General features: G+C 39.3%; 1 protein-coding gene across 3 annotated transcripts in view; it reads left to right on the forward strand.

The window, feature by feature from the left end:
• Window positions 1–2,857: 2,857 nt before the first annotated feature.
• LOC136846886 (E3 ubiquitin-protein ligase RFWD3-like) overlaps window positions 2,858–24,301 on the forward strand; it is a 29,233-nt gene continuing 7,789 nt past the window's right edge. Inside the window, exons 1-4 of one of the 3 annotated variants that reach the window (XR_010855562.1) lie at window positions 2,875–3,067; window positions 5,671–6,318; window positions 11,313–11,384; window positions 21,846–21,922. Coding sequence is in view for 2 of the 3 variants with exons in the window: in XM_067118149.1 (XP_066974250.1) it covers window positions 2,999–3,067; window positions 5,671–6,318; window positions 11,313–11,375 (780 nt within the window). In the remaining variant the exon portion in view is untranslated. Of the gene's footprint in view, window positions 3,068–5,670; window positions 6,319–11,312; window positions 11,385–21,845; window positions 21,923–24,301 lie in introns of all 3 variants that reach the window. The other 2 variants (XM_067118149.1, XM_067118141.1) reach the window with 2 other exon arrangements.

The following is a 24,301-nucleotide window of genomic DNA, read 5'->3' on the forward strand; positions in this document are numbered from 1 at the left end:
TAGAGCTTCAGTAACATGGATTGGCGATCTCCCTGCCGAGTGTGTGACCTCGGGCAGTCACACTGAAAGGTCACGGTCCAGCTCATAGTACTATACTTTATTATTATTATATATTATTTTTGTTTTTTACTCTTATCTCATTAATATTACTATTAATATTATTTTTACTATTATTATTATTATTATTATTATTATTATTATTATTATTATTATTATTACTTGACCCAATTTCACAGAGAAAGATTATCTTACAAAAACAGGTTGGGCTAAGCACTCCAACCATTGTGATCAAGGCCTAAGCATCTGCTCTTGGATCTAAGCAATGTCTAGCATAAATGGTTCCTGTAAATTACAGGACTTTCTTTGCATACAGTCACTAATCACTAACTAAACAGTAATGTACAATCACTAAACACTAATACTCACTATACACTTACACTCACACTCACTAAACACACACACTTACTATACACTCACTAAACAATCACACTTACTATTCAATCACACTCAGTAACACTAAACATTCACTGGATACTCAAAACACACTAGGCACTCAATATACACTAAGCGCTCACTAAACACTCATAAAACACTAAACACTCAGTAAACATTCACAAAACACTTAATCCTAAACATTCATTAAACACTCACTAAACATTCAATAAAGACTTACTATACACTAAACATTCACTAAGCACTCACCGTACACTAAACATTTACTAAACACCTACTCATTAAACATTCAGGATAAAAAAAAATTCACAATTGCACTAAGCCCATGCTCAATTTGCGCAGTTACCAGACCTTTAAAGATGGCCGCAAGGCTCTGCAGCACTGCCCAGGTGGAAGATCACCGAACTATGTAGTACTAGTACACATTTAGCATCTCCAGATTTATACCCTCTTTACTCCCTTCTCATAGTTTTCATCCAAATAAGCCATCCAACTCTTCTTTGTGCCCACTGGACTCCAGCTGTGACACAATTGCACACTCCTTCTAGAAGTCGTGCGTAGGACATGCCCAAGCCATCTTCATTCCTTCATCATTATCATTATCTCACCAACGTATGGAATTTTCATAAATTGCCCTCATGGTGTCATTTCTCATTCTCCTTTACAATCTGATTCTTAATATTCTTCATGAAGCTTTATTCCCAACTCAATAAAATCTTATAGATGTAGTTTCAAAATAATAATAATAATAATAATAATAATAATAATAATAATAATAATAATAATAAATGTCCATACAGCAATCAGATAGTGCTTGGCTTAGAGAATTCCCAAGACTTTATGTACAATCTTACCTTCGGATGCGATTTCAACATACTTTATTTGCAAATCTTAATTAGCCTGCTCATTTCTTAATTTGAACTTTTTATTTTCATTAAATTCCAACTCAAGGGGACCTGTAGTAGATATCGTTGTTAATCTAAATCTTGGAAAGATTTTACCGGTTAAGCTTTCCCCATCTAATATTTCATTTTGTGGATACTCTGCCCTCATTCATTCTGTTTTCCTTAGATTAATTGGACAACCCAGTGGTTTTGCTGATTAAGGCAAAATCATGTACATATTCTAAATATGTCAAGTTCCTGTCAATACTCCAATCCAAACCTTTTCTTCCATCTTTTTTGAGAGGTAGTAAATAGGGTTAAAGAAATAAAGAAAGCAACATTGAAAAAGCTGAGCACAGGCGACCAGTAAGATGAGCTTGGGGGTGGGAGCAACCTCCCCCACCTTGGGCCTCTTATGGTTTGAGTTGGTAAATGACAGATCTAGGGGAAAAAACTAAAAAAAAAATAGAGAGAGAGCAAGATCATAGGAAAAAGGGGCAAAAGATTAACGGGGTAAACCATCTGTGATTGAAAATCTAAATATTGAATCTGTTGTTTCTTCAGCCACCATTTATATTAAAGATCTTCCAAACCCAACTTCCCTTCCCATTGAATTAATAATGTGGGAAACGAGGTGGGAAAGCAGCTTGACCCATGAAAGACCATCCACTGCCATTGCTGCTTTTAAGGCATGTACACAACTGCCTAATGTTACAAGGCCTGCAGTTGCTAGGATCTATACCTGTGACGACCGTTGTGTGGACCTCTCATTTTCAGCACTAAGGAGAATAAAAACGGACATAAGATCTACAATGAGTGAGGAGGGGTTGGAGATTCATAATGATGTTACGGTAGATTTGGACATAGTGATAGATGATTTTGCTAGGCACAAGAATCGTCGTCGTCTTCTGATTTAAGTGATGTGTCTTCATTGTTGTATTTTCAGTATTTTGCATACTGAAAGTTTAGATTTGCCATTGCCCAGTTACTGTTTATGTTAGTCTCGTCTGTTGCATGATGAGTAAGAGGGCACGATACAGAAAAAAATTATTGTATTTTTTATATTGATTGTTCTCCTCAAAAAATGTGTGGGTATTAGTGCATGTATATTGAGATATGAAAATGACGTGTAATGAGATATTTGTTCTTAGGGAAAAATCGCAAAAGCTATTATTATTATTATTATTATTATTATTATTATTATTATTATTATTATTATTATTATTATTATTATTATTATTATTATTATTCCACCAGATGAAGCACTTTATACTGGTTTTGGATATGTCAAAAATATACATTTCATGTACATCAAAATGACGCTAAAATTGGTAAAATAACAAAAATTCCGTGGGTGGCTCACGGCGCCCCCCAGGACCCCCATGCTGTAGAGTCTTTCATCTTCAACAAAAGTGGCCCCCCTCCCCCCCACATTACTAAATTCCTGGCCACGACCCTGCTCAAGCGACTATAAACATACGGGCTTTGGGAGTTGTTAGTGAAAGAAGGAGAAAAAGGAAAAATAATAAAGCAACGTGTTTTGCTTTGATGCGTTTCTCTACCTGTAGTAGATGTGACGTCATTAGCATCATCAGTTGTCTTACGCTGGTTGCCAAGACGTATCCTGGAGGAGTTCATGCCGTGCGTATAATGTACGAGAGATGAGTCCTAGAAGCAAAAAGGGTTCAAAAGTGAAGAGGAAGGCTAAAGATAGCCCCAAAGGGAAAAAGGTATGTATAAAAAATAACTAAATGTGTATTAGCTAATGATATGAAGTTCAGGATCGCGACTAGATTAGCGAACCTACTAGCAGCAGGGTTCGCTATTCTTTACCAGAGGATTATTGGGCTCGTTATTCTTTACATAGGAGTAATTGGCTTCGCTGTTTTAGACATGAACACTTTGGTACCAGACATTTAACCTCCCACGGGCAAGTACCTACTAGGCGAAATACATTTGACCCCCCAGGGGCTAGTACTAAACACGGAGAAATACATTTGACCCTCCAAGGGCAAGTACTAAACAAGGCGAAATACATTTAACTCTCAGGGACTAGTACAGAACAAGGCGAAATACATTGACTCCCCAGGGGCTAGTACTAAACACGGCGAAACACTGTAGATGAATCACTGTTTCGCCGTATTTAGCACTAGCCCTCATGTGGAATTGGAGTACGGACCGGAAAGGGTTATCCATTCTTTACATGGGGATCATTGGGTTCGCAGTTCTTGACTTGAAGATGTTGGGTTCTCAAATCTTGACTTGATCCGAAGTTCAATAGCCCTTAAACATAGCCTACTGTTGGCTAAACTACGCCGGGCTTTTATTTACCAAGGGTGGAAATAGCCTAATGTTAAAGTTTACATAGTCCAGAGTCTGGAAGAAAGTGATAGCTCAATAACCGGGAGTAGCAACAAAAGCATAGCATTCATCAAGAGTAATAACCCTTCGTATCCTAGTAGACTAAGGTAACTCCTAAGTCTGAAGGCCATATGATGGTTACTGTTTGCTGTTTAGAGTAGTATGCGGAAAAGTAACTTACCCGGTTAATTTACGACAATTTGCCGATCTATGATTTTTTCCACGAAAAGTAACTTTTCTTAATGTCATGTGCTCATTGTTAAGTGTTAGCCTACTTGGGAGCGTCCGGGAGGGTCAAACCCCCCCCTGTAGCCAAGTCAGGTCACAGGGTCCTTAGCTAGCCATTGTCAGGTTAGGAAGAGAAGGCTTGGGTATGCCTGCCCATCTCCCTACTCTGCATTCGCTAGAGGAAATGCATAGGCTAGGCAAAGTCTCAATATGATGAGTTGAAAATACATAGGCCAAAGTGATACATACCGGAAGTGGTAAATTTTTACGTAAATGCCACAACCTCTTTATGAGTGCTGTGTTAAGCACTAGCCCCATGGGAATGTTAAAATGTGACTAAATATCTCTGTATTAGTAACTTTGCGATAGATTTACAGGACAATGGATTTTCTTATTAAGTATAATAAGTTTAGAGAATATTATCTCTTGTAAGGGGTTGGTCTTCTGCTAAAGGGCATTGGTTTTATCATAATTTTGTGTCAACCACTCCACATATCCCTGACTGATACCAAGTTTCAATGACCTTTCCAGTTACTGCATAATAATATACCTAATAAAAGGCTTGGGTTTGTATACCGAGAAAAAAATATCCCCATGGGGTGGGTATTGCTGTCAGTGAACCTGCATTGTAGTTATTTCTTAAGGTTCTTTGTAGTGTCTCTTCAGGCCCTAGCTGCAACCCCTTTCATTCCTTGTACTGTACCTCTGTTCGTATTCTCATTCTGCCATCTTACATTCCACCCTCTCCTAACAATTATTTAACCCCTAATGGACAGGAATCCTCATGTGAGTAATCATATTTTGTGCCATACTGTTTGAATGAATTTAGCGGGAAAGATGTTCATAGCACTTCAACGGGCCATAAATGACTTATGGTAACTATTCAGCTTGGCATAGGAGAAACATCGATCAGTATTCCTTGAGATTTCATATGGGGGATGTACTGCCTCTCTGCAACTCCAGGACATCTATTTATTTTCTCATAAATATACCCAGGGATTGCTGTTGGTTTTAGTTCTTATCTTTTATGGTAGTATGTCAGCTATAATTGTAATTTTGCAAAGAAATATTAGAAAAACATGTATACCTCACAAAAAGTTGCTGCACCTCCCCATCTCAGTATATCTCGTAAATATTTTACAACAAATATACCCAGAATTTATTTCTGATTTTAGTATTTATCTGTTATGATATTGTGCGAGCTGTAATTATAATTTTACAAAATAAAATGAATTATTAGAAAAAGCATGCATAACTTGGTAAAATTAATATATTTTTACAAGTGTCTTGTAAAAGAGGGCCCACACAGGGTTGTAAATAGTCACTGTCAACTTCCTGTGGTAGGTAGGGAAAAATTTTTAGAATTTTTTTTCTTACACCATGTGCATTTGCATATCTTTCCATTGATGTGTTTTTTCATAAATTGGCCAACCTTAAAGTTTGCCTGGTCTGGGGGTATGCTTGATGTATATTGAGCCTGTCCCTTAAGGGTTAATCAGTGCTGGATGACCTCTTAGGTCTCAGCGCTTGACCTTTGGCCTAAGTTTTATATTTCAATTACTGTTCCTTGGGAAAATATAAATTACTTTACAAATTTGCTGTTTTAATACTCTAATCTGCATGCTTCATGGTACAGTACAGTACTATACCAAAATTAGGCTTTATTTTTTAGGGCTGTTTGATGTGCTTGTCTGATGTTCAGCTTTGTTTTTATTTGAAAACAAAAAATTCATATTTCTTTCAGGTATTGCCAGAGGACACCAAAGAAAAAAAACTACCCGATGAGTGTAGCATATGCTTTCTGGCCTACACAGATAATGGCTGTCAGAGGCCACATATTCTACCTTGTTGTCACACATTTTGTACGCTGTGTATTTCAAATAACATAGTGAAGGGACTCATTACTTGTCCGAAATGTCGGGCCAAACATGAGTTTTCCTCAGAAATTGAGTGGACTGTAGCAGAACTAAATCGTGAAATGGAAAGAAAAGGACGTACGTCAAGACTCGGGACACGGTTGCATTTTGCTCACGAAAAGGTTGCAGGAGATCTTGAAGAAAGTGAAAAGAGGCTTGAAAAGTTGATTGAGATGAGTGAAATAATAACCTCAGAGGTACAGAAAGGAAATTTGAATGCAGCTGAAGAAAATCAGTATTTGTATCTGTTAGTGATTGAAGAGAGAGATTTTATTATTGAAGTTGAGCAAAATATGGATCACATAAGAGACAGATTGATGGATGTTCTGACAGGACTAAAGTTAGCTGAAACAGATAGAGAGGTGCAAATTCTAACAATAGAAGCAGCGATTTATAAAAATGGTCTTAAAAGAAATGAAGCTCTCATTAAAGACAGACAACCAAGGCTGGTGGAAATATGTGAAAGAGTCAATTATGTAAGTAACCTAATTAATGTCATGTAAGAGAGATTGCTAATGTTTAACTCATGTGGTATACTTCTCATCATATAGTAGCCATTTTACTCACTTCTATGAATAATTCAAAAATATGCTTTTAATTTGCTTGAAGTAAATTTTGAAAAGACCCATCATTAATGAGTTCATGCCGAATTACAAACCATTGCTCTACAGAAGTCTTGTATCCATACAAGAGACAAATATTTCCCTTGTGAATTGGACCCATGAAGGTTATTCATGAGGAGTAATTGGGAATTCTTATAAATTTTCTGTTGTAAATGCAGAAAATTACCTTACCATTTTCAAAGATGGCAGCAGTATGGGTAAATTTTCAGTTACACCATGTCTGAACTTCCTGCTGATTTTGTTGGTCAATTTTCCTAAAATTTACTGACTAAAAGGGGAAAGGTAAGAAGACGAGTCCTAAAGGAAGTTTGAGCAGAAAAACAGGACAAAGAAAGATGGAGAATACTTGTTGCATATCTAATCTCTTAAAGGGAGTAGTTGATGTTAAATAATATTTATGATAATGTTATTTCATCATTGCCATTACATATTTGGAACAAGACTTTTGTCATGTAAGAGCCATCAGGGTAAATCCTGGTAAGGGCAAAACTTTTTGGAAAGGGGAACAGATTGTTTGTATCCACCAGCGTGAGCATGGCAGAACTATCTAAAAATGCTATTGTTCCTGAGGGAATACAAACCTTCGCTTTCATTAATGGAGTATTCAAGAGCATTTGTGCTTTTGCTATGTGTTGACTAAGAAAACAAAAGCTTGTCTGGTAGGCACAGGCATTGCCCTGACCTCTGCTGGCCTAGCTCAGCCTTTGTGTTTCCATCCACACTCACACAAGGGTGTTAACCTGAATTATGTACTTTTGTTAAGCTTTTTTTCAGTTAGTTGTGATACTGCAAATAGCCTTTTTTCAGTTAGTGGTGATAATGCAAGTAGCCTGGTGTATAATTCCCAAGAGTTTTTAGCAGGGTTGGTGTGAGTGCTGTGTTCGTTGTTCACGTGTGTACCATGTGTTTTCCTCCTTTGTTCTTGTGATGGCTAATGCAGAAGGGAAGCCTCATTTCCATCGTTTTTTGAGAAAAGAGAAGGCTTGTAATCAGTTCGTGTCACCAGTGGCAGTAGATCTACATTCAGTGTGTGTTTCCTGTTGAGGAAGCGAGTGCTCGAGATTCTGAGGGTGCGGAATGTGAAGGGTGACTGAACTCCTTTTATTTTATTCTTATTTCAGTTGCTATATTAGATCCTGAACCCAAGAAGAAGTTAAATGAAATGCTGGTGGCTATTTTGATAAGGTATGCCCCTAGAAAGGTCATCAAATTCAGGACAAATGACCAGCCATGGTTTGATGATACATGTAGACGAGCCTACCATGACAAGTTAAGTATACCTTAGTTTAACCAGACCACTGAGCTGATTAACAGCTCTCCTAGGGCTGGCCCGAAGGAGTAGAATTATTTTACGTGGCTAAGAACCAATTGGTTAGCTAGCAACGGGACCTACAGCTTATTGTGGAATCCGAACCATATTATACCGAGAAATGAATTTCTATCACTAGAAATAAATTCCCCTAATTCTTCATTGGCCAGCTGGAGAATTGAATACGGTTCTAGGAGAGTGCTAGCCGAGTACAATATCAACCCATCCAATGAGGAACTCCTACCATTACAAACAGACCAGAATCAATGCATGGAGACAAAATCGTTCAAAAGAAAATTACACCATTTTTGTTGAGTCTCACCGTGCTGCAGATAGAACTTAAGATACAGCTGAGAGAAATTGCAATTGTAATTCCTTGAAGAGGAAACTTGAAGGAATTACACAGTCTCATCGGTGGTGGACCAAATTAGCATCATCTATCTTTGGGTCAGGCTTGTCTTCCATTCCACCACTGCTAACAAATGATGGTAGATTGGTTACTGGCCGTAGGGAAAAGGCTGAGCTGCTTCATCGAGCTTTTGAAGTGTTCCTCTTCCTGATACTTGTCATTCTGATCCTGTTCTTATAAAATTTGCATTTCGCTTTAGGGATGTTAAGAAAATTCTAGTTAAGAAAATTCTAGATAACACTGATAGCTGGGGTGGAGAAGATCCTGATGGCTTCTTCCCTTTGCATTTTAAAAAAGTTTCTAGGTTGTTATCTCCCAAGATTAGTAGATTCTATAGATTTGTATGTTACCTCAGTATCTTTGCAGATGAGTGCAAGCTCAGTAGTACAGTGCTTGTTCTAAAGAGTGGCATATCTGCAGACTGCAGTAACTACAGGCCAGTCTCTATTCTCTTTATGCTCTCCAAAGTTGCTGAAAAACTTATTTTTAAGGCACTATATAAGTATGTGGAATCTAAAGGATTGTTAGCTGATAGTATGCATGCAGGAAGCAGTTAGGTACCTGTGATGCTCTTTTAGACTTGACTTGCGATATGCAAGGGAACCTTGATAAGGGGTTTGAGTGCAGAGTAATTAAAATAGATTTAGTGCTGCTTTCAATTTAGTAAATCACGAGGCACTTATTTATAAACTTCAGAATCTTGGATTGGGTGGATACGTTTTAGGATTGCTTCAAAATTTCCTTACAGGTAGGCAGCAGCGAGTTGCTGTGGACGCGATTTATAGTGGACCAAGACCTATTGTTTCTGGAGTTTCACAGGGCAGTATTCTTGGTCCACTGTTATTTTTAGTATATAAAAGTGATATGGCTGTTGGCATGGAAAACAAGATTGTTCAGTATGCTGATGATGCAACACTTGTGGGTGTAGTAAAGTCTCTACTTTTGAGAAGTAAAGCTGCCCTGCCCTCAGCCTTAGTTGGGACATGGACCAGATCAGGGAATGGTGTAGTCGGTGGGGTATGAGGATGAACTCTGTTAAAACGGAAACATTATTGATTAGCAGATCTTGTACAGATTTCCCACCCCATCCTCCCCTTCAGGTGGATGGAACTGTGCTGAAAGAGTCTAAAGCTTTAACCATTCCATGTGTAACTTTTGAGAAACTTGTAATGAAAGTTACAGCAAATGTCACATAATAGTTAAATATTGTTCATAAGGCCTCATATATTTATAACAGTGATAAAATCAGTGCAACATATTTTAGGTCATTTGTACTTCCTTTACTAGAATACTGTTCTCTGGTGTGGATGTCTGCTTCTGCCAGTAGCAGTTGACTTGGACCATCGTTGGATGGTCTCTTGTTTGTCACTCTTTCATAAGTTGTATTTTAACAGATATTTCACATTCATAATTGATCCCTGATCCCCTTTATCTGCCGAGAGCAACCAGGTTTACTGAACAGCAGCACCAATATGCAGTAAATGTGCCTCGCTGTCGAACTTCTCAGTTCCAGAGGTCCTTTATCCCTCACACTGTTGGACTGTGGAACAGCCTCCCAGAGGATGTCGTGCAGTTGGAACTTCAGAGGTTCAAATGAAGATGCAATGCGTTACTACCCTAATACTATTCTCCTTACATTTTAATACATTTTTATCTATAATTAATTAATTAATTTTTTTTTAATAAGTGAGATCTCTTTATTCTGTATTAATAATCTATTTTTTTTTTTAATAAGTGAGACCTCGTTATTCTGTATTTCATTTTATTTCCTCTTACTTCTTCCTAATGAACGCCATATTCTTTGGAAGCTTGAATTTCAAGTCAGTGGTCCCTGTAGGTGTGTTCCATATGAATATTGTTGGTTTCATCTTCTAAATGATAATAATTATGTTAAGTCATCTAAAAAGCTTGTACAGGCAGTCCTCAGTTATCGGCGGGGGTTCCACTCACAACGGCTTGACGATAACGGAAAATCAGTGATAATAGCGCCAGTCCCCAGTTATCGGCGCCGATCCTCAGTTATTGGTGCCAATCCCCAGTTATCAGCGCCAGTAACTGGGGATTGGGCCACCGTTAAGTGGGAATCAGTGCCGATAAGCGGGGATCGGCGCCATAAAACTGGATCGTTGATAACCGAGGCTGCCGATAACTGGGAACTGCCTGTAACAACACTCCCCCCTTAGGGGGTCAGTGCCATCAGTGCACCTCACGTGGTACGCTGTAGACATTACTTAAGGGTCTTTGCAGCATCCCTTCAACCCCCAGCTCCAACCTCATTTATTCCTTTTACTGTACCTCCATTCATATCCACTTCCTTCTGACTTTCCACCTTCTCTGATAGTTGATTCAAATTGTAACTGCAAGGTTTTCCTCCTGTTACATCTTTCAAACCTTCTTATTGTCAGTTTCCCTTTCAGCGCTGAATAACCTCATAGGTCCCAGCGCTTGGCCTTTGGCCTAATTCTATATTCTATAATAACACTCCATAGTTGTAGCATCCATCTCAAAGGTTAGGAGTAATTTTTTTGGCAGTTTTTATATCTGGTTTTTAAGAGAAACATGGAAATTTCTTCTGTCAGTTTTAATTCATGGAAGTTCTTGTATACTGTTCTATGCATTTACCTTTTGGGGACCTATTCTTATTTGGCCCTCTTGTTGCTGCAGTCCAGTTTGTTACTCCCTATCTGAGGGAGAGGATGCTGCTCCTGACTGTCACTCCTCTTCCCTCCAGTCCTAGGGACTGCCACATAATAAAGTTGTCATGGTATTTGGTTCTACTCTATAGATAAAATGTGCTTTGGTTTGCTGTAGATTTAATCCTTTGTCAGTACAGATTTGATGACCCCTTGTTAGTCCCTAGGGCCCCAGGACTCCCAGACCCAGCCATTCAGTAATTTGCAGCTGTAAGTCCAAATAGCAGCAAGCCTCCTCCCACTGAAATAGCTGTTTATCTGCCGATAAACAGACTTTGGAATCCAGGTGTGCAGACATCAAACTGGATTCTTCTTTTTTCGAGCATGTCTGGAAAGGGATCTGGCATACCAGAAGGCAGTTGTAAAGTGATTGGTTTCTACTAAAAAAATCACTATTTTAAAAAATTATTTAACATTTAAAAAAAAAATTTTTCAGCTTCTGGAAAAACAGGGCAAACCACCTGCTAAATTTGAAGGCCGGAAGGAAGATGCCAATTAAACAGTCAAGGTAAGAATTGTTAAGACAGTGTGATATGATAGATATTGAGAAATACGATTGCCTTAGTAACCTTAGCCACATGTACTTTATATGATGTAGAAACTTGTCACAGTTTGTATTTAGATTTTTAAACACTTGTACAGTATAACTAAATTGTTTTACAATTTTCCATTTTCAAAATACAATCATTCCAATACTGTAAAGTACTTTATTGCAATACACTCCCTGAACACCTGAATTAGCCTTGGTCACCTGACCAGCCTGAACTACATCCCCATAGCTTTTACCCACTAAGTGGGTAATTAACCGTCAGCGTTACCAACGCTTACAGGAAAATCTGTCAAATGAGTTACCTGAAGTACCGTTGGCAACACTGCTGCCAGTCCCAGCCAAGTGAGGCCGAGATCCTCGATTGCTTTTTGTTCGCCGTGCTGTGTGGGTGTGCCCCACATCAGGCGAACTTTTGGTCATTTAGCCCGACCCCCATTTAAGAATTTGGACATCAGATCACGATTTGGACTGTTTTCAACGCTTTTTCTCCTGGATGGATACTTTATTGATGGGATTTGGAACTTCTCTCCCGTTTTTTACTTTGGGATCGGTACTTTGGATAAGTCAAACAAGAAGACGTCGTCGTCTGCTAGCGCTGGTACTTCAGCTTCGTTTATATCTTCGACGACAGAGCCTTCTGCTGAGATGTTGACGCCATTTCCTACACGTTCTGCAACCGAGGATGAGTACCTCAAACACGCATCGACATTGTTTGTATTTTTGTGTAGGAAGATGCGAGTGTAGTATCAGTCAGATAGGCTAAGTCTTGGTCGGTAGATCAGATGGAAGAATTATTAAAAGTTAGAGGACAAATTATTAGCTGAGTATGTCTAGTCGATTTTTCTAGCGTTATGACTGAATTAGCGGAAACTAGAGATTAGGGATAGTAGTAATAGTGTTGTAGTTACTAATCGTTCTTTTTCAGCCCCCTGCCTGTTCCAGAACCAGCCTAACGGGTGCTGGGGTTATGGAGATTTGCAGGCCAAAGAGACCAAGCAGAATCTGCCGGCCCCGGCGCGGAGCAGGCAGTGTTGGCAGCAGATTTCCCCTTCCTCTAAAAACGTCAGTTCTAGAGTGGATTTAGAATCAGGAATCACTCAGAAGAGTAGGGAATTCTAATTTACGGACTAAAGTATTTAGGAAGAGTAGTTGAACGTGCAGCCTTATTTGGGTTCAGGGTTTGGTTGGGGTCAAGCATATTTAGGTCTCTCATTTAGATCAATCGTCGGTTTATTTCCGCTTCAACCTGTGCTCTGTGCAACAAAGGTTTCCAGATCCGTGAAGGGTCATTCAGATTTGGTTTCTGATGTATCTGGTTCTGAATTTTTGTTTTTCCTTTAATACTCCTTCTTGAAGTAGTTCCTTTTTCCTTCAGGGGTTAAAATTTCTTTTGTCTTGCGATGTTGGTAATTATGGCGATCGAATTTTCCATATTCATGATCATGTCTTAAAGAATTTTCTGAAATTGATAATGTCTATCAAGATTAGCAGGGGCGGGGGGAACAGAACCAGCCTATTTTCCTTGAAATCTATGGCCTCTTCGGACGCTACGGAATTTTCCCGTTTCCCCCCTTTTTCTTCTAAGCCTTTTTCCATTGCCCTTCTCAATCTTCTCTTTCAGGTCCGCTCTTCGGAGGGGCCCTTCAAGTCTTTGTTGCTCATCCGGTTTTCTTGGCTTTTAACAGCAGAGCAAAGATTTTCTTGAATGTTCAACTCTGTATATTAGAGCTTCAGCGGCTCCTCTCTTCTTCGGTTTAGGAAGGGTACTTTTACTGATCCGTCGTCTTTATCACCTTTGCATCTTGTAGTTTCTTAGGCATCCGGTCAGTTGCTTCTCAGGTGTTTGCGGGGTCAGCAACTTATTTCATTCTTTACGGTTTTCTAACCTTTAATGTATCCTATTCTGATTCTTGCGGATGCTTGGGCATCGGCATTCGCCTGCAACCAGCATTCAGTGTATCAGCACCGATAGCTTCTGCAGCCTTTCCATTCTCAAGGATAGCCTGGTAACTTCCTTCTTCTGTTACCTTGGCTTTAATCTGAAGCTTCCCCTTTGATACTCCTTTGAGTTGGGTCTGGTTATGACCTTCTCCATCTGTCCAACGTTGGCATTAGGCGCTCCGGTGGTTACTCCGAGTGTGGATTCTTTCTTCTTCCCTCCTTCGGCTTCTTTCCCATCTTTCCAGCAGGTTCTCTGTCCCTCCGTCTAGGCATCCATGTAGGTTCGGGGTTGATTCCAGGTCTTCAGTTCCGGATTCCCATTCTCATGCGGTTTTGATACACCCAGATTTGAGTGGTTCGGTGTTGTGGCCTCTTCACTCTCAGAAGTGGGCGTGGTCCGCCCAGGTGTGACCGGCCCAGGTGTTGCGTCATCCCTGTTGGGTGGTGCAGGGTTTACATTAACCTACTCTGGTGCCTCCAGTATGTTCGCGATTGATACCGTCGGTGTGTCTCACGTGCAGGTTTATGAAGTGCCGGTTTTTCGAGTTCGGCGTTTGCTAGGGGTCAGCCTGCCTCTTTCCTGTTCCAGCTCGGTTGGATCAGTCCGACAATCCTCCGGCTCGGTCAGACCAGTCCGACAATCTCCGGCTCAGTTGGACCAGTCCGACAAGGATTGTTCATTTGAAGATGATGATCGGGTACCGGATATTAGTTCTCCTTCAGCTATGAGAATGAGTATAAGCGGATGGTAGATTTCATCCTCACTTATCCTCAATCCAAGGTTCCAGAGGAGCCTACACTACCGAATCAAACGATGTTCCAGTCGCTGGTCGCCAGATCCAATAGTTGCTCAATCATTTAAGAATCTGGTCTGCTTTGGCCGTGTCAGGCAGGCAATAAGGGAGGCAGACGAGGTTAGTGGCGTTGATAGGGTCGAGTAAGCAGGATTCAACCTTGCTTCCTATTCAGGAGGGTTTAACAAGATAGTGGATAACACATCTGCTGGTGTCAGGGTTTTTTCTCAAATTATCTGTTGAGGCCCTTCTCTCTCAGGTTCGTTTTGTCAATTGTTGGTCTCAGTTTAATCTAGGAATTTTTGTATCTTGGAGGACACCTTTTGCAGCCATCCGGAGGCCTTGTCTTCTCTGTGGATATGTCGGGTTGGTAGGGTTTCTCAAACAGGATGGATATTCTCCCTCCGGTCCTGGTACTACCGGACACCTCATCCTTCTGTGTCAGTGGGGTTGGCATACCAGGTTAACATTTAGAACTTCGACTGTCACAACGTTCTTTGGCAGAAGAGGAGGTACTTCTTTAAGCTTCCGCCTCACTAGGAAGATGGAAATTCGGAGTGGGTTCTATTGAGGGCGCCTTTGCGCTCTGCAACAGTCTTTTAAGGAGGAGGATATCTCCTCCATGGTCAATTTCGTGTAGCCGTCATCAGCAGTAGTGTCACAGCAAGCTATGATTAGTGTCACTGCTCTGGGTTCAGGGGATGTGGCCAGTATAACGAACTTGTTGCTTCAAACTCATGTCTCCAGTGTCGGCACTTATGCATCGTCGAGGGTATAAAATGTTGAAGTAGAGGTGTTCCTGCCCAGCAGGGAACAGCTGGTACATGCTTGGAGAAGCCTCTTAGGAGAATTAATGTCTCTCTCTCTCTCTCTCTCTCTCTCTCTCTCTCTCTCTCTCTCTCTCTCTCTCTCTCTCTCTCTCTCTCTCTCTCTCTCTCTCACTTAAATTCCAGGGTCTTGTCTCCCCACATGTTTTCTCTTCTGGTATGTCTCAGGAATCACTGGGACTTCCACATCGAGAATGCAGGTATAATCTGGAACAATTCTTGCTTGTCAGATCTTCTGTGATAGTCAGAAGAAGTGCATCTGACATCTGGAAGATCTTTAGTCTCCCCTCTTGGCGTTTTCAGTCCTAGTGCGCAACACAGTAGTGGGTCTGTTTTGCGACATCATAACTGCCTCGTCGTGTTGAGAATTCTGGGAACAAGATTATTAGAATTTAGAGGTGTATGCTTCCGCCTTCTTCGGTCTCATTCATCAGGTAATCAGAATCCAGTGGACTTGCTCGTTGTCTATGAGTTCTAGCTCCTTGCTGGCCCTAACGCCCTTGTTCGGAAATCAGGTCCTTACAGAAGTTCCCGATGTTCTCCTTAGCGGAAGATCTTTTAGACAACTGGGCATTTCCACCATGTATCATCCAAACTCTTGCGTGATGAACCTAGTTCGGCGGGTGACTGCGAGCGCTTAACAGCTAGACAGTCCAGACACTAAAGCTATGTCTAGGCAGTGTTTTTTCAGCTTGAGAAAGTCAATCTTATAGTTACCAGGTCAGCTTGACATGATAGAAGTATTGTCATAAGGAAGGTCATTCCATCTTTAGGCCTGCCATAACCAAATAGCTGGTTTCTCTTGTTTTGGAATGTCAAGATTCTTCCATTTTCGATTATTGCTGGCTACCACTTTAGCACTTAGCAGTTAAACAATTCCCCTAGTTATGATGGGGTTAACTTAGTTTTAGCAGTACAGGTATTCCCCTACTTTATGATGGGGTTAGGTTCCAAACCCATCGTTTGTTAAAAAATTTAAGCTGCAATATGGCCTTGCCTGACTAGGGTAATCAGTACCATCTATACAAATATGGTAGCCTAGCCTACACTACACAGTATACTTTATACATAATATATATGGTATAATAATTACAAGTGTCAGCTAATTCTGCTGGGCTCAATGGAGATTGACATGATAAGTCAGTATAAAGAGAAATTGAACAACAAACAACGCCTAGCCTGCACTTTCAGATATCATTTACTGGTAAATTAGCCTACATGATACTTTATTCTATTTTAAAAACATAACACCGTATTATACAAACATCAAAATAACGAATGTGCATCTTTCCCATGGATCTTTTAAAAGTTATGCCTTACTACACTGTATCCAATCAGTAAATATTCTTACATTGCTTTGCATTATAAATTCCGATCATAGCTGATCAAATGTTTTGGTTTGGGAATCGATCACGATTGGTCTTTATTTTAGGCACGCATTTAACTCATGGGGTTCTGAGGGCATTTCTTGTTTCTAGTTAGGTAAATGAATCTAGATACTTTATTTATAGGGACATATGTATTTTTCTGTAATATCTGAAGTTGTTTTTAAGTCAAAATATAACTTAAATATGTCTCGTTGTGAAATTAATTTAGCTGACGTTTGTTTTGTGTTATAAAAAAGAAAGTCAAGATTCCGTCAGCTATTTTCTCTTGATTTCATCATCATTGTACGAGCTTTTCGTATTTATCTTTTATCGCGTGAAAACAGCAGTAATATGTGATTTTTCATGCTTAGTTTTGGTTTTTGAAATACTTTCCAATTTTTATTTGCTGGGAAGTTTCATCCATGTACTGCCAATGTACGATAATTTATAGTCATTAGCAGCTTGAACATTCTTTTCTAAGTGCTTCAACTACAACTTGCAGCTTAAATTTACTGTAGCAGTATATTTAAGAAAACGATCTTTTCTCCAGAGCGGATAAGGGTAGTGTAAAAACATATCATTGCTTAACGTCATTTTTAACATAACTACCGATAATTGTTTAACTTATGCGATAGTTGAAATACAAGCAAAACAGTTGTTATCCGATTCGGTTATTAGCAAAACAACAGAGTCTCGTTCAGTTGTTTATGGATGAACACATTTGCGGTGACAAGAGCATAAAGGTTACTAACAATACTTTTATCATTCTCTTACTTTTTAACTATAAGATGGAATAAAGAGATGGAGAAAAAGAAATTGGTCTATTGTAAGTTGGTCTCTCTTCTAGTCTGATTCTACGGCAACTGTAGTGTACGCTGTTGCCTGTGCCCATTCGAAATTTAAAAATATTTTCTAAATATTGTCGTACCAGTATTAATTGTTAACTCCATCGTGAAACTTCAATTATCTAAGACGAATCGCCATCACTGCGTGCACTACCTGTATTTACAAACGCACAAAAATTGCAAACGAAGACTGACCTATTTTAACTTCCGACACAACGAGAGCAAGTGAGGTCAGCTGATTGAATTAATGTACCTAATCCAGCCTCGGGCCAAAGTATCATACAATCGTACGCTGCCTGATTATGCGTTGTTGCCTCGCCAGTCGCCCTTGCTTAAAATTTAAAAATACGTATTTTCAAAATATTGTTGTATCGATATTAATTGCTAACCCCCATCGTACAAGCGAATTATCGTAAGTCGAATTATCGTAACTCGAGCACTACCTGTACATTTTTCCATCTTCCTGAAAATTTCTAGTAATAAGATCTTCGATTTATTACATTCCCGTAAATTTAATGTCCGGTCTTGCTGACTCAGGCTCCCTCGTGAGATTTGTCGGAAGTTCTAATGTTAACTGATTAGGTGTTTTCTTTCTTTTGGCTTTAGCTGCAGATAAAGGTGGGGAGCTTCAGGAAGTTTTTCTAGGCTGGTTTCTTAGGCGGAAATATTTTCAAAGTATTGTCATACCAGTATTAATTGCTAACTCCATCAGAAACTCGATTATCCTAAGACGAATCATCGGTACTGCACTACCTGTATTTACAAACGCACAAAAATTGCAAACGAACACTGACCTATTTTAACTTCCGACTAACAAGAGCAAGTGAGGTCAGCAGATTGAATTAATGTACCTAATCCAGCCTCTCGGGCCAAAGTATCGCATAATCGACGCTGCCTGATTGTAATCGTTGTTGCCTGCGCCCAATCGCTTCGCTAAATTTAAAAATCGTATTTTCAAAATATTGTTGTATCGATGTTAATTGCTAACCCCCATCGTACAAGCGAATTATCATAAGTCAAGCACTACCTGTACATTTTTCCATCTTCCTGAAAATTTCTAGTAGTAAGATCTTCGATTTATTACATTCCCGTAAATTTAATGTCCGGTCTTGCTGACTCAGGCTCCCTCGTGAGATTTGTCGGAAGTTCTAATGTTAACTGATTAGGTGTTTTCTTTCTTTCGGCTTTAGCTGCAGATAAAAAGGTGGGCAAGCTTCAGGAAGTTTTCCTAGGCTGGTTTCTTAGGCGGGAAATATTTTCTAAATATTGTCGTACCAGTATTAATTGCTAACTCCATCGTAAACTCGAATTATCCTAAGACGAATCATCGTCACTCGTGCACTACCTGTATTTACAAACGCACAAAAATTGCAAACGAACACTGACCTATTTTAACTTCTGACACAACGAGAGCAAGTGAGGTCAGCTGATTGAATTAATGTACCTAATCCAGCCTCGGGCCAAAGTATCGTTACACCGTGACGCTGCCTGATTGTGCGTTGTTGCCTCGCCAGTCGCCCTTGAAATTTAAAAATACGTATTTTCAAAATATTGTTGTATCAATATTAATTGCTAACCCCATCATGTTTAATTATGTAAGTCGAATTATCGTAACTCGAGCACTACCTGTACATTTTCCATCTTCCTGAAAATTTCTAGTAATAAGATCTTGATTTATTACATTCCCGTAAATTTAATGTCCGGTCTTGCTGACTCAGGCTCCCTCGTGAGATTTGTCTGAAGTTCTAATGTTAACTGATTAGTGTGTTTCTTTCTTTGGCTTTAGCTGCAGATAAAAAGGACAGCCTTCAGGAAGTTTTCCTAGGCTGGTTTCTTGGCGGAAATATTTTCTAAGTATTGTCATACCAGTATTAATTGCTAACTCCATCAGGAACTCGATTATCCTAAGACTCTAATCATCGCCACCGGCACTACCTGTATTTACAAACTTTTAAAAATTGGCAAAACGAACACTGACCTATTTTAACTTCCAACACAACGAGCAAGTGAGGTCAGCTGATTGAATTAATGTTAATCCATGCCAAAGTATAATCAACATTGCACGCTATTGCCCGCGCCAGTCGCCTATAAATTCTAAAAAATATTGTATTTTCAAAATATTGCTGTATCGACATTAATTGCTAAACCCCATCGCATGTTTGTAATTATCGAAGTGAATTATCGTAACTCGAGCACTACCTGTAATTTTTCCATCTCCTGAAAATTTCTAGTAAGATTCGATTCCTCGTAAATTTAATGTCCGGGTCTTGTTGACTCAGGCTCCTCGCGTGAGATTTGTCTGAAGTTCTAATGTTAACTGATTAGGTGTTTTCTTTCTTTCGGCTTTAGCTGCAGATAAAAAGGTGGGCGAGCTTCAGGAAGTTTTCCTAGGCTTCTCCTCTTCCGGAAGTCGTGGAGAAGACAAAGTCGGAGGCTAAACTCTGCTTCGTTCGTTTAAGGTTCTTTATCTGCAAGTGTTTGGTTCTGGCATCAGTGGGGATGTCTTTATGTCAGGTGTGAATATTGATCTATTTATCAAGGTTGAGAAATTCCATCTGCTTCTGTGTACACTTCTTGCCTCACCGCGGAATACTTCCTGTCCATGTCAAGGATGTGATTAGTTACTTTGAGAAAGGGTTCCTGGTTCCTGGTTCATAGCGCTCACCCACAAACACAGTTGCGGGCACACTTCACGATTTCGTGTGGTCTGAGCTTTATGCCCTTGAACACAATTTAATTTGACGGACATTATTGAGCATTTAACAGTTTTCATTACTGCACAGTATTTGGGTATGTCCACTTCATCATCTTTTCTTGGAATGGTTCAGAGTCTTCTACTCTGGGGTATACTTATGTAGTCCGTCTGTGTTTTCTTCCTTTGCTTAAGAGACATTCAATTCTCCCCACTGGCGTATAGCGGCGAATTCTCCTATCTAGGGTTCGTTCAATTAGCTGAGGTGGTATTCTCTTAGTGCAAGACTAGGAAGGTTATTCTCTTAGTCCACGTTTAACGGCAGTAAGTCGATTATCTAGGGTGCATTCATTTAGCTAAGGTAGTATTTATTTAGTACGGTGATCATTAGGTTAACCAGATAGAGGAATTACTTTTAGGCTTTAGAATCTTGCAACAGTGATAGTATAATCACATGAACTTAAGTTTAGCACGCCTTAAGTATCCTCTAGTCTTTGATAGTTTTCCTACGAGAGTCCAAAGAGGTGCTCTTGTAGGCTAGCTCAGGTTGTTTCGGGTCAGCGATGGGATACTTCTTCGCCGTCTGCCTTTGCCGCAACCTGCAGGACCTGGAGGGTCATCGGCCCAGCACACTACCCCATTCCCTCCTATTGGATAGGATCTGAATAAGCCACTTGGGGAGATTCATCATTCTCCTTTACATGAAAGTTATTCTTTAGTCCGTATAGCATGCTAACCTTCTATCGTGGGTGCGTTCATTTAGCTAAGGGGGTGTACTCTTAGTGCGGAGGTTCTTAGAAGCAGCCACTTGGAAGCTGGTGTCGGTTTTCACGACTTTCTACCTCAGACATTCAGTTTCTTTGAAGAAGAAGAGTTTCTTGCTTGGTCTCTTTGTGACGACAAACTCGATCTTATAATTATGTAGTAATGTTAGGGTGGGAGCAAGTCTAGGTAATGAATGTAGTCTGAGGAACTTTAGAATTTTGGATTCTCTGTTTGTCGGGGTTCATAGTGAGAGGATTAAGTTTGACGTTAGTACTGTGAAGTTAGGAAGATCCAGTGGACAGGTTTGGTTTCTTCAACTTCTGCGCAGACATCGGTGGCAACGGGCGATGAAGAACTCTAAGATCCTGCACACCCAACTTCTTCGTACCCTTCCATACATGAGAGTGCTTTGATTAGCCACATGGGAGGTTCATCGTGCCCCTCCATACACAAGAGATGCTTTGATTAGCCCATGGGAGGTTCGTGTTCTCCACTAATCATGGGAGGCTGTGATTAGCCACATGGTAAGTTGTTTTTATTTTGGCTACTCTATCCATGAGGAGGTTTGAATACCACATGAGAGATAGCTCGACTCAGACAGTACCTAGACACGGAGACTGACGTCGGGGTACCTCTCTCTACAAACATTCTCACCTGCCGAATGGGACAAACCGGGTGAGTAAATATATTCATTTTATACAAAGCAGGCGAATAATGAGTTTCCTGCTTTCCCTGTTGGGCAGGTTGGGCTGAATGGGATTGATCCCACTCCTTAAAAATGTTGTTAATCGGGCTAATTCAGGTGTTCAGGAGAGTGAGGCAATATAGAACATAATAAAACTAATAGTTGGCAATACTGAACACCTGAATGATTCCCACCCTCCTCCCCACTTCAATTTGATTAGTGAACAATGCAATTGAGGATCTCGGCCTCACTTGGCCAGCAGTGTTGCCAACAGTACTTCAGGTAACTCAGTTGACAGATTTTCCTGTAAGCGTTGGTAACGCTGATGGTTAATTACCCACTTAGTGGGTAAAAGCTATGGGGATGTAGTTCGGGCTGGTCAGGTGACCAGGGCTAATTCAGGTGTTCAGGTAAGTATTACAATATTAATTTTATTATGAAAACTTCATATTTGGAATGAGCCTTACCTACTGTTAATGATAGCTATATCTTTGTGCTGGCAGGTACGGTCAGAATTCAGAATAAAGAAGAAGATTGCCTGACTGACCTGGATGACTCTAGTTCACTTCTTCTTCAGCAGGTGTGTTTTGAATGCTTTAGTCCTTGTCAGAATTTTTCTTGCCACCATTCTGTGTGGTGCTCTGTACATTTGCTAGTTTGGTTGTTAGCTATTTTTCGTGCTGTTGTGACTGTATGCTTAGGATGTTTTTCACTGGCTGTAGGAGTAAAAACATCAGGTTTTCCAGGACCAGTATATGCGGTAACAGAATGTGTTCAATAGAGTTAAATAGGCACACAGTTTGTGCCATTTGTAGGGATCAGATTTTGATATCAACTGTAGGTGTGAAGAGTGAGGGAGAGGTCAGATGAATTTATGATGAAATTAATTCTCTTAACCCTTAAACGCCTACTGGACGTATCATACGTCGACTAAAATTGTCTGTTGGGTGCCAAGTGGACGTACAGTATGCGTCGAACTACAAAAATTTCAACCTTTGGTCAACTTTGACTGACCAAATGGTGAAAAACGCAATTTAAGCTAAAACTCTTACATTCTAGTAATATTCAATCATGTACCTTCATTTTGCAAACAAATTGGAAGTCTAGCACAATATTTCGATTTATGGTGAATTTTTGAAAAACTTTTTCTTACTCACGCGTGGTAACGGCCGAAAATTTCAGAAATTCTTTCGTCATTTTGTCGTAATTTTTTGCACTGTTCTATATTAGCTGTTACATAAAGTTTTATATATGAAAATGTTTGCAATTTCATGTACAATACAACAGAAAATAACTCATGGTTGTAACTTTATCAGTTTTGAAATATTTTCATATAAATCACGATAACTGCTAAAATTTCCAACCTTCGGGTCAACTTTGACTCGACCGAAATGGTAAAAACCCAATTGTAAGCTAAAAATCTTACATTCTAGTAATATTCAATCATTTACCTTCATTTTGCAACCAATTGAAGTCTCTAGCACAATATTTCGATTTATGGTGAATTTTTTAAAAACTTTTTCCTTACGTCCCCGCCAGAAATTCTTTCACACGCTGTCGTAATGTTTGCGCTTGTTTTATATTAGTCGTTACATAAAGTTTTATATATGAAAATGTGCTTTTAATTTCATGTAGAATACAACAGAAAATAACTCATGGTTGTAGCTTTTATCAGTTTTGAAATATTTTCATATAAATCACGATAACTGCCAAAATTTCAAGCTTTCGTCAACTTTGACTCGACCGAAATGGTCAAAAAAAACGCAATTATAAGCTAAAAACTCTTACATTCTAGTAATATTCAATCATGTACCTTCATTTTGCAACAACTGGAAGTCTCTAGCACAATATTTCGATTTATGGTGAATTTCTGAAAAAAATTTTTCCTTACGTCTGCCGGTAACTCGTCGAACACTCAGAAATTTTTTCTCCGTTGTCGTAATATTTGCACCATTTTATATTAGTCGTTACATAATGTTTTATATATGAAAATGCGCAATTTCATACAATACAACAGAAAATAACTCATGGTTGTAGCTTTATCAGTTTTGAAATATCTTCTATATAAATCACGATAAATAGAAAAAATTCGACTTTCGGTCAACTTTAACTTCGACGAAATGGTTAAAACTGCAATTGTAAGCTAAAACATTTACAGTCTAGTAATATTCAATCAATTAGCTTCATTTTTCAACGAACGGGAAGTCTCTAGCACAATATTTCGACATTTATGGTGAATTTTTGAAAAACATTTTTTTACATCCAGCGTTAATTCATGCATCATTTGTGATAATATTTTCTCTGTGTTGCTTTGATCGTTTTACAATTTGTTATATACCAAAATCATCGCAATTTAGTGTACAATACAACTAAAAAAAATTAACTCATTAGCTTTAATCACAGTTTACAGCGATTTGTATACAATTATATAAGAGTTTTTTTTCTGTCATATATTCCAATATTTATATATGATAATGATATTTTTTCATTTCTGATGGCTGCACACTAAACTTCAGGCAATGACAAAAAAATGAGCCAAAAAATGACCTCTTAATCTTAAAAACTAAGCGTGCTGTGATTTTTGAAAAACTTTTTCCGTCAAGCGCTTAACTCACCCCAACACCGCCGCATACGTGAGACGCTTTTGTAAATAGAGGTTCGGCGCTTAAGGGTTAATATAGGAAGGGGAGAGAGCAGATAAATTGAGGAAAGAATTAATTGGAATAGTGTATAGGCCTTTTATTTTTCTTCCTTCCTCAATTGTCCGCTGCTCCTTTTGATTACCCTCCTCCATCCTCTACACTCACCTCCCCTCCAGTTCTTCTTAGACCTGAGCCTACAGGATTTTTCTGCTCAGGAGACCAGTGAGATGTTAAAGCAGTCTTAGAAGTCAGTCATTAAGAGACCTGCACCTGTTTCTGGTCTACCTTCTAAGACTTCTCCGTCTTTCTCTCAGGCT

This window comes from Macrobrachium rosenbergii, chromosome 2 (assembly GCF_040412425.1).
Source record: "Macrobrachium rosenbergii isolate ZJJX-2024 chromosome 2, ASM4041242v1, whole genome shotgun sequence".
NCBI classification, from domain to species: domain Eukaryota; kingdom Metazoa; phylum Arthropoda; class Malacostraca; order Decapoda; family Palaemonidae; genus Macrobrachium; species Macrobrachium rosenbergii.